This window comes from Staurois parvus, unplaced genomic scaffold, assembly GCF_062004578.1.
Source record: "Staurois parvus isolate SC_StPar_1 unplaced genomic scaffold, SC_StPar_1.0 ptg003138l, whole genome shotgun sequence".
Lineage (NCBI taxonomy): Eukaryota > Metazoa > Chordata > Amphibia > Anura > Ranidae > Staurois > Staurois parvus.
Window position 1 is genome coordinate 1 of NW_028320934.1, and position 10,873 is coordinate 10,873.

Sequence of the window (10,873 nt, forward strand, 5' to 3'; positions counted from 1 at the left end):
ATGAGCTGCAGAAGAGGAACATCCCCCATTACTCCGCCCCCGAGGAGCTGGTGTCCGACATACGGCTCATGTTCTGGAACTGCGCTAAATTCAACTACGTAAGTGACGAGTCTTGTGCCGCGAGGATATCTTATGAAATGTCAGAGCCCCGCCTCATTCCTGGCTGGAGGACGTCCGGCATCATCTAACACTTCCTTCCCCAGCCTGATGGTCCTGGCCCCGCCCCTTTCAGTCATTGAATTGTAGGTCTTTCAATCTTGGAGGCTCAGCATCCTATGTGGGCGTTACCTATGCAAATACAGCCAGCCCAGGAACGCCCATCTCCTCCAGACCAACTCCACCCATCAACGCATTTTGATATTTGCATAACTCCTCCCACTGCTTGCATCAGGACTGAACGCTCTTGAGAGGAGAACAGAGGTGATACATTCAGGAAGCTATGTATAGCACTCTGCTGGCCCCTCCCACCAGCCCTGATCTGCCTGCATTGCATAGAAAAGCACATAGACTCAGGAATGATATGACTGGGTCCTAAATAATGTAATAAAATCAGAAAAATGTATTTAACATTTAATGTTGATTTGGTGGGCGGGGGGTGGGGGCAGGAACCAATCAATGCCTCTAAAATAAAATAAAATAAACAAAATTAAATAAAAAAAAATGAAAATAAACATTACAATATAAAATAAATAAAATAAACATAATAAAATAAAATAAACTATTTAAAATGAACAATAAAATAATTAAAATAATATAAACAAAATGAAATAAAAAAATTAAATGAACATAATAAATTAAATTAATTAATTACAATAAAATAAGATAAACACAATAAAATAAACAATAAAAAATAAAATAAACATAATAAAATAAATAAAATAAACAATATAAAATAAAAAAAATAAAATAAACATAATAAAATAAATTAATTCAAATAAAATAAGATAAAGCCAATAAATTAAATATAAAATAAAATAAATAATTTAAACAAAATAAGATAAACACAATAAAATTTAATAAATTCCTCTGAAATAAGATATGTAACGAAAACAGAAGGGTTTTATTTTAATATTTTATTAGCATGCTGATAAGGGGGAGGGGCCAGCGAGGTGCTGTCCATAGCCTCCTGGAAATATCATAGCACCTTGCCTCTCAAAATCCATGATTTGTCTGCATTGAGAAGCACAGAGACCCAGTGATGATATCACTGGGCCCTAAATAATGTATTCAAATTAGGAAGAGTTGTTTAATATTTAATATTGAAGAGGGGGAGGGGAGGAATCAGGGAAGACAACGTCTATGTAGATTAGACTTCAGCATCCTCATTGAACCCAATGCCATTTTCACCGACATTTTTGACATTTTACTGAAATTTCGGGGATATGAGAATTCTCTAATTTTTTTCCTCCCCGTTCGCAGCCAATGTTCATCAGAAGTTGGCCGTCGCTGTGTTTTCAGTCTCTAAATATTTGCGGAGGGCTCAGTCGCCGTTCCCGGCTCTGTACACATTGCAGGCAATTAGCGGCAATTGAAGTGCGTCACAATGGACACTCAATACCTGAACCCGGGCCAGAACCATTTTACTGCTCCACCCAGATTTGGATCCGCAGCTCACGGGAATCTCATATCGCGGATGGCGGAGCGGGGAAATATAAGATGGGAGAGGGTGATGAATGGCTCCTGGTAACAGGAGAGGACGGCGCTCTTCCATAGCCGATTGTGTTCTGAAATAGATATTTAAATGTCCCTAATGATCCGGTGACACCTTCCTTTACTTGATGACATTGTATCCATGCAGAGATATCATCACTGGTGACATTGTATCCATGCAGAGATATCATCACTGGTGACATTGTATCCACACAGAGACATCATCACTGGTGACATTGTATCCACGGAGAGACATCATCACTGGTGACATTGTATCCACACAGAGACACCATCACTGGTGACATTGTATCCACGGAGAGACATCATCACTGGTGATATTGTATCCACGCAGAGACACCATCACTGGTGATATTGTATCCACGCAGAGACATCACCACTGATGACATTGTATCCACGCAGAGACACCATCACTGGTGATATTGTATCCACGCAGAGACACCATCACTGGTGATATTGTATCCACGCAGAGACATCATCACTGGTGACATTGTATCCACGCAGAGACACCCATCACTGGTGACATTGTATCCATGCAGAGACATCATCACTGGTGACATTGTATCCACGCAGAAACACCATCACTGGTGACATTGTATCCACGCAGAGACATCATCACTGGTGACATTGTATCCACGCAGAGACATCATCACTGATGACATTGTAGTCTCCGTCGGCAGCCCATGTGATGGGGTGACAACACAGGAGCATAACTGGGAGCCAAAGACAGACCGTTGTCACTCTATAACAGGAAGTGCCTGGACAAGGCAGGATCACCGGGGATTATTTTAATGAAAAATTTCTTTCAGAGATATTAGAAATATTTGAAGCTTTTATGAGATACGTATAGACGGAGAAGAAAACAAATGAGTTATAGAGGAGTGCCAGGTAATAGACGTGCGGTTAGTATCGGTCCAAATCGAAATTCATGGAAAAATTTCCAAATTTCTAAAGAAAGAATTAAAAGAATAGAATACAATAGAATAGAAAATGAAGGAAAAGAATAGAATAGAACAGAAAGAGTGTAACCATCTTCTGAAATGCAAATAGAATAGATTAGACTAGAATAGAAAAGAATAGAATAGCACAGAAAAAAAACCAAGAGAATAAAACAGAATATAACCGTCTTCGAAATTTTGAATAGAATATAATTGAAACTTTTTGATTCAGTCGAATTGAATTCAAAATCGAATTAGAAAATGAATAAAGGAAACAAAACAAATGTAACTAAACATTATATAAAAAAGTAAAGTAAATTATTTAAATGACGAAACGGAAACAAAACAAAATTAATTTTTTTTGTTCTGCACATTCGATCTGCTTGGACCCCCCCTCCCCCCTCATCAACATGTTAATGAAATGTTTCAATAAAACCTTTTTGTTTTCAATACACACCTTATTTCAGACCCAGTGACATCATCACCAGGTCTCTGTGCTTCTCTATGCAATGCAGGCAGATCACGGCTGGTGGGAAGGGCCAGCAGGGTGCTGTACGTAGCTTCCTGAATACATTACTGCCTCAGTACTCCTCTCAAGAGTCCTCAGGGTATGATGCAAGCAGTGGGCTGGCTCTTAGGAGGAGTTATGCAAATATTAAAATGCCTTGATGGATGGGTGTCAATCTGGAGGGGTGGGTGTTCCTAGGCAGGCATTGGTAACGCCCACATGTGATGCTGAACCTCCATGATTGAAAGAACTGACATCCAACAAATGAAAGGGGCGGGGCCAAGGGCGGTCAGGCTGGGGAGGAATGAGCTAGATGGATACTGGATGTCCTCCAGCCAGGAAATAAGGCGGAGCTCTATCTGACTGGCTGCAGCTTCTAATGCACATTGTAAGAAGCTCCCAGTGTGCAGTGACATCAGAGGAAGCTGTTTCAGTCCGGGGAGGAGTCGGTACACCTGTGCAAGACTAAAGGGGAGGAGCCGATACACCTGTGCAAGACTGAAGGGGAGGAGTCGGTACACCTGTGCAAGACTGAAGGGGAGGAGCCGGTACACCTGTGCAAGACTGAAGGGGAGGAGCCGGTACACCTGTGCAAGACTGAAGGGGAGGAGCTGGTACACCTGTGCAAGACTGGAGGGGAGGAGCCGGTACACCTGTGCAAGACTGAAGGGGAGGAGCCGATACACCTGTGCAAGACTGGAGGGTTGGAGCCGGTACACCTGTGCAAGACTGAAGGGGAGGAGCTGGTATACCTGTGCAAGACTAAAGGGGAGGAGCTGGTACACCTGTGAAAGACTGAAGGGGAGGAGCCGGGGAAACTTGTGCAAGACTGAAGAGGAGGAGACGGTATATCTGTGTAAGACTGAAGGGGAGGAGCCGATACACCTGTGCAAGACTGAAGGGGAGGAGCCGGTACACCTGTGCAAGACTGAAGGGGAGGAGCTGGTAAACCTGTGCAAGACTGAAGGGGAGGAGCCGGTACACCTGTGCAAGACTGAAGGGGAGGAGCCGGTACACCTGTGCCAGACTGAAGGGGAGGAGCCGGTACACCTGTGCAAGACTGAAGGGGAGGAGCCGGTACACCTGTGCACAACTGGAGGGAAGGCCTAGGGGGCAGGGGAATTGTCCTCCATCTTTTTTAGGGAAGTTTTTTCATTGCTGTAATAAAATTCCTCATTTTTAATATTTTTTTCCTTCCAGGAAGACTCGGAGGTGGCCGAAGCCGGCAGGAACCTGGAAGTGATCTTCGAGGACTTGCTGAAGGAAGCGTATCCCGGCCGCCTCTTCCCCTTCCCCCAGGAAGACGACTCAGAATCCGAGGAGATCGGGGCTGAGAACTGTCACATGAAGGGCTTCCACTGGCCGTCCTACGGAGCGGAGTGCCCCCAGCCCAAACGACGGCGGCGGCACACCATCAGCCAGAAAGCCAAAGACTTCAGCCTGTGTTAGTTCTGGCAGCCATCCCGTGGACGGGTCATGTGATCCAGGCAATGCTGCAGCTGCGCTCAAGTCAGAAGAAGCCCAATTCAGCAGGCTTTTCATTGTGTTCCCAGGTGGGCCTGCATCTGTCTGTGCGGTGAACCTCTCTAGAAACCGTAGACGGTGATACCTGACCACAGGCAGGAGATGGATGCCTTCAGACTGTCTCTCCCTCATTGAGAATAAACACTGTCCTGTCTAAAAAAAAAAAAGAAAAAGGAAAGCAGAAGGGGGGGGGGGGGGGTGGCGATACTTGGGATCCTGCAAACAGCCGGTATACATTTTTCGTGGGTGTTCACCGGCATTTACAAGCTGGCCGGTCAGATGTAGGAGATGTATGCTTTCAGACTGTCTCTCTCTAACTGAAAATAAATACTGTTCTGTCAGGCTGGGGGAGGGGTGCTGGGAAAATTTGGCGAACATTTTTAAAAGGCATTCACCGGCATTTTCAGATGTAGAAGCCATAAAAAGGTTGATTTGGATTTCATATTTGTTACAATGTATATACAATCTTTGCTTTACCAATACTATGTACATCAATTGCTGTTTGCTTTCAGGCTGTCTCTCTCTAATTGAAAATAAATGCTGCCCTGTCTAAAGACAAGGAAGGCGGGGGAGGGGATACTGGGAATCTTGAACCTTCTGACATACGTTTTCTGATGGCATTCACCGGCATTTACAAGGATTTATCCAGCTGGCCAGTTAGATGTAGAAGCCATAAAAAGGTTAATTCGAATTCACATTTGTTACAATGTATAGAAAATCTTTGTTTTACCGATACTATGTACATCAGTTGCTGTTTGCTTTCAGGCTGTCTCTCTCTAATTGAAAATACATGCTGCCCTGTCTAAAAAAAAAGGAAGGTGGGGGAGGGGATACTAGGAATCTTGGACCTTCTGACTTACATTTTCTGATGGCATTCACCAGTCAGATGCAGAAGCCATAAAAAGGTTGATTGGATTTCATATTTGTTACAATGTATATCAAATCTTTGCTTTACCGATAACATAGTACAGCAGTTGCTGTTTGTTTTCAGACTGTCTCTCTCTAATTGAAAACAAATGCTGCCCTGTCTAAAGACAAGGAAGGCGAGGGGATACTGGGAATCTTGGACCTTTCAGCATACAGTTTCTGATGGCATTCACCGGCATTTACAAGGATTTATCCAGCCAGCCAGTCAGATGTAGAAGCCATAAAAAGGTTAATTCGAATTCACATTTGTTACAATATATAGAAAACCTTTGTTTTACCGATACTGTGTACATCAGTTGCTGTTTGCTTTCAGGCTGTCTCTCTCTAATTGAAAATACATACTGCCCTGTCTAAAAAAAAAAGTAGGCTGGGGGAGGGGTGCTGGGAAAATTTGGTGTACATTTTTAAAGGGCATCCACCAGCATTTACAAGGATTTAGCCAGCCGGCCGGTCAGATGTATAAGCCATAAAAAGATTGATTTCAATTCATTTGTTACAATGTATCAGAAATCTTTGTTTTACTGATAACATAGTACAGCAGTTGCTGTTTGCTTTCAGGCTGTCTCTCTCTAATTGAAAATAAATACTGCCCTGTCTAAAAAAAAGGAAGGCGGGGGAGGGGATACTGGGAATCTTGGACCTTTCAGCATACATTTTCTGATGGCATTCACCGGGCAGATGTAGAAGTCATAAAAAGGTTGCTTGGATTTCATATTTGCTGTTTGCTTTCAGACTGTCTCTCTCTAATTGAAAATAAATACTGCCCTGTCTAAAAAAAAAAAAAAAAGAAGGCTGGGGGAGGGGTGTTGGGAACATTTGGCGTACATTTTTAGAGGGCATTGACCAGCATTTAAGAGGATTTATCCAGCCTGCCAGTCAGATGTAGAAGCCATTAAAATGTTAATTAGAATTCATATTTGTTACGATGTATATAAAATCTTTTTTTTACCGATACTATGTACAGCAGTTGCTGTTTGCTTTCAGACTGTCTCTCTCTAATTGAAAATAAATACTGCCCTGTCTATAAAAAAAAGGAAGGCGGGGGAGGGGTGCTGGGAATCTTGGACCTTTCAGCATACATTTTCTGATGGAATTCACTGGCAGGGATTTATCCAGCCGGCCGGTCAGATGCAGAAGCCATGAAATGGTTAATTTGAATTCATATTTGTTACAATGTATATCAAATCTTTGTTTTACCCATACTATAGTACAGCAGTTGCTGTTTGCTTTCAGGATGTCTCTCTCTAATCGAAAATAAATGCGGCCCTGTCTAAAAAAAAAGGAAGGCGGGGGAGGGGATACTTGGAATCTTGGACATTTCGGCATACATTTTCTGATGGCATTCACCGGCATTTACAAGGATTTAGCCAGCCGGCCGGTCAGATGTAGAATCCTTAAAAAGTTTGATTGGATTTCATGTTTGTTACAATGTATATCAAATCTTTGTTTTACCCATACTATATACATCAGTTGCTGTTTGCTTTCAGACTGTCTCTCTCTAATTGAAAATAAATGCTGCCCTGGGGGAGGGGTGCTGGGAAAATTTGGGGTACATTTTTAAAGGTCATTCACCGGCATTTAAGAGGATTTATCCAGCCGGCCAGTCAGATGTAGAAGCCATAAAAAGGTTAATTCGAATTCACATTTGTTACAATGTATAGAAAATCTTTGTTTTACCGATACTATGTACATCAGTTGCTGTTTGCTTTCAGACTGTCTCTCTCTAATTGAAAATAAATGCTGCCCTGTCTAAAAAAAAAAAAAAAAAGGAAGGTGGGGGAGGGGATACTAGGAATCTTGGACCTTCTGACTTACATTTTCTGATGGCATTCACCAGTCAGATGCAGAAGCCATAAAAAGGTTGATTGGATTTCATATTTGTTACAATGTATATCAAATTTTTGTTTTAATGATAACATAGTACAGCAGTTGCTGTTTGCTTTCAGACTGTCTCTCTCTAATTGAAAATAAATGCTGCCCTGTCTAAAAAAAAAAAAAGGAAGGTGGGGGAGGGGATACTGGGAATCTATTCTGTTTTATTCTATTTTTTATTTCATTTTAGATTTTAAACTTGATTCAAATTTCAGACAAAATTTTGCTTCATTCTTTTGGATTTGTTTAAATTCGTTACTATTGGAATTTGGATAAATCCCAATCTTTGAGTAACGCAAAAATTGTCCAAATTCAGAATGGAACGAACCGCGCGTATCTATATAACAACCAGCAGCCAATCAAAATGTTAGCAGCCAACAAGCCCGTTTGTCTGCGGCGCAGCGTGGAACGGTTGTTTTGTGGCGGCGATGGATCTGCTTTTTGGTGAACGGTGAAAAGATTCGGATGGATTTCCAGGAATCAGAAAAATTGACTATGAGAACAACAACTAAAATGATCAGACTGGTGAAAAAAAAAAAAAAATTAGAATATAAAACTTTTTTTATTGGGTCGGTTTACTTCCTTTACAAAAAGTTTTAATCCCGCTATAAATCCCTTTTTTTTTTACAAAAAAAACTACAAAAAACTGATGGTGATATTTTGTGATTAGTCGATTATTGACGATGGTAAATGTCTCGTTTTTATAGGTCGTTGTAAATGTATCATTTTATTTGTCGAGTTTTTTTTTTTTTTACCTCAAAAAGAAAAAAAACTCTGATTTTCTTGCACGTGATTTGGATTCCACGCTGTATTGTATAGATGGAGATTGGTTGATATGACAGACCGCTGTAGATATCGGAAGTGCCTTCAATAAAATATTAATGTTTACCTCCTGCCATCGTCTCTGAATTTTGGTAAATAAATAATAAAAAGGGTTTTTTTTTTCTTTTTTTTTTGGTGGCTGAGGAACTACAATTCCCATTGGCCAGAAACAGCCAGTTAAATTTGTTTTCATCATTCGTTTTGTTTTGTTTATTCGTTCTCAAATCCTATTTGAAATTTCGGAATTGGGTCAAAACAATTTGATTCAACCGAACCGAATAGTATTGAATTCAAATTTATTCATTTTTTTTTTCTCTTTTCTATACAAATTCAAATGTATTTTATTCAAAATTCGAATTTTGAAAGACAGTCGGACAGTCAGACAGATATCCTTTCTGTTTTATTCATATCTATTCTATTCTTTTTTTTTTCTCTGTTCTATGAGAATTCAAATTTATTTTATTCAAAATTCGAATTTCAAAAGATGGTTATATCCTTTCTATTTTATTATTTTTTATTCTATTTTTTTTATCTTCTATTCTATTCTTTTTTTTTTTCTCTGTTTCTATACAAATTCAAATGTATTTTATTCAAAATTCGAATTTTGAAAGACAGTCATATCCTTTCTGTTTTATTCATATCTATTCTATTCTTTTTTTTTTCTCTGTTCTATGAGAATTCAAATTTATTTTATTCAAAATTCGAATTTCAAAAGATGGTTATATCCTCTCTATTTTATTATTTTTTATTCTATTTTTTTTATCTTCTATTCTATTCTTTTTTTTTTTCTCTGTTCTATGCGAATTCAAATTTATTTTATTCAATATTTTAATTTTGAAAGACGGTTATATCCTTTCTGTTTCATTCTTTTCTATTCTATTCTTTTATTTTCTATTCTGTTCTGTTTTATTATATTGTCTTCTAAATTTGAATTTTATAAGACAGCTATATTCTGTTTTATTCTATTTCAATTCTCAGCGGGATTTATAAAACATTCAGTTTGATTTAGAATTTGTTACAATGTAATTAAAGTTTTACAAATACTATAGAACAGCAGTAGCTGTTTGCTTTCAGACTGTCTCTCTATAACTGAAAAAACAAAACCGGAGAGAGGGAGTAGTCACTGCTTCTTTAGTTGCATTTGTAACACTGAGTAAACATTAGGCTTTTATGTAACAAAGCAGATAAGACTAGTCTGGCAAAAGGATACAAAGACTCCACCTGCTGGCTGAATATGAGAATATTCAACATTTGTATGTAACTTTTTTTTACTCAACAAAGGAGTGTAATCAGAATCTTCTGCATGCTCGCCCCAGATCTCTGACTCCTTCATCTGTGTCTCACACAGGGTGGGATTAATAGCATCATCGGCTGGGTGTGGAGAATTTTGATGAGCCATTTTATGAAAATAAATAAGGAGGGTTAGAGAGAGAGGGGGGGGGGTGAAAGAAAGGGGAGGGAGAGATGGTTGGGTGAAAGAGAGGGGAGGGAGAGATAAAGGGGGGGGGGTAGAAGAGAAGGGGTGAGAGAGGAATGGAGGTTAAAGAGATAGAGGTTAGAGAGAAAGGAGGGGTTGAGGGGGAATGAGAGAGAGGGGGTTAGATAGAGAGAAAAAGAAAGGGGGTGAGAGAGCTGAGTGGGTAAAAGAAAGGGGGTGGGGGGTGAGAGAGAAAGGGAGAGGAGGGCAGATAAAGAATGAAAGGGGATGAGAGAGAGAAAGGGAGGGTGAAAGTGAGGGGGTTAAGATAGGGGTGAGGGGGGTGAGAGAGGGTGGAGAGTAAGGGAGTGAGAGAGGAATGGAGGTTAGAGAGAGAGAGGGGGTAAGGGGGGGATGAGAGAGAGGGCACTGAGAGAGAGATGGGAGTTAGAGAAAATGGGGATGAGAGAGAGAGGGGTTAGAGAGAGGGGTTGGGGGGAGAGGAAAAGAGGGAAGGGGGTGAGAGAGTTGGGTGGGTGAAAGAGAGAGGCTGAGGGGGGGGGGGGTGAGAGAGAGGGGATTAGAGTGAAAGGGAGAGGAGGGGAGAGAAATAGCAAAAGGGTATGAGAGAGGGTGAAAGAGAGAGGGGGTGAGAGAGCAATGGGGGTTAGAGAGAGAAGGGAGTGGGGGGGGGGTTAGAGAGAGATAGAGGTTAGAGAGAGAAGGGAGTGGGGGGGTGAGAGAGAGATGGAGGTTACAGAGAGGGGGGGATGAGAAAGAGGGCACTAAGAGAGAGATGGGAGCTAGAGAGGGGGGGGTGAGAGAGGGGTTGGGGGTGAGGAAGAGATGGTTGGGTGAAAGAGAGGGGAGGGAGAGATAAAGGGGGGGGGGTAGAAGAGAAGGGGTGAGAGAGGAATGGAGGTTAAAGAGAGGGTGAGAAAGAGATAGAGGTTAGAGAGAGAGGGGGGGGTTGAGGGGGAATGAGAGAGAGGGGGTTAGATAGAGAGAAAAAGAAAGGGGGTGAGAGAGCTGAGTGGGTAAAAGAAAGGGGGTGGGGGGGTGGGGGGGTGAGAGAGAAAGGGAGAGGAGGGCAGATAAAGAATGAAAGGGGATGAGAGAGAGAGAAAGGGAGGGTGAAAGTGAGGGGGTTAAGATAGGGGTGAGGGGGGTGAGAGAGGGTGGAGAGTAAGGGGGTGA

At 41.3% G+C, this 10,873-nt stretch overlaps 1 protein-coding gene across 1 annotated transcript; it reads left to right on the plus strand.

Annotated features, from left to right (window-relative positions):
* Positions 1 to 9: 9 nt before the first annotated feature.
* Positions 10 to 8,325, plus strand: LOC149428557 (tripartite motif-containing protein 66-like). Its single transcript, XM_089667267.1, has 2 exons — positions 10 to 98; positions 4,315 to 8,325. The coding sequence occupies exons 1-2, from the start codon at positions 69 to 71 to the stop codon at positions 4,561 to 4,563; spliced, it is 279 nt and encodes a 92-aa protein (XP_089523393.1). The 5' UTR covers positions 10 to 68; the 3' UTR covers positions 4,564 to 8,325.
* The last annotated feature ends 2,548 nt before the right edge of the window (positions 8,326 to 10,873 follow it).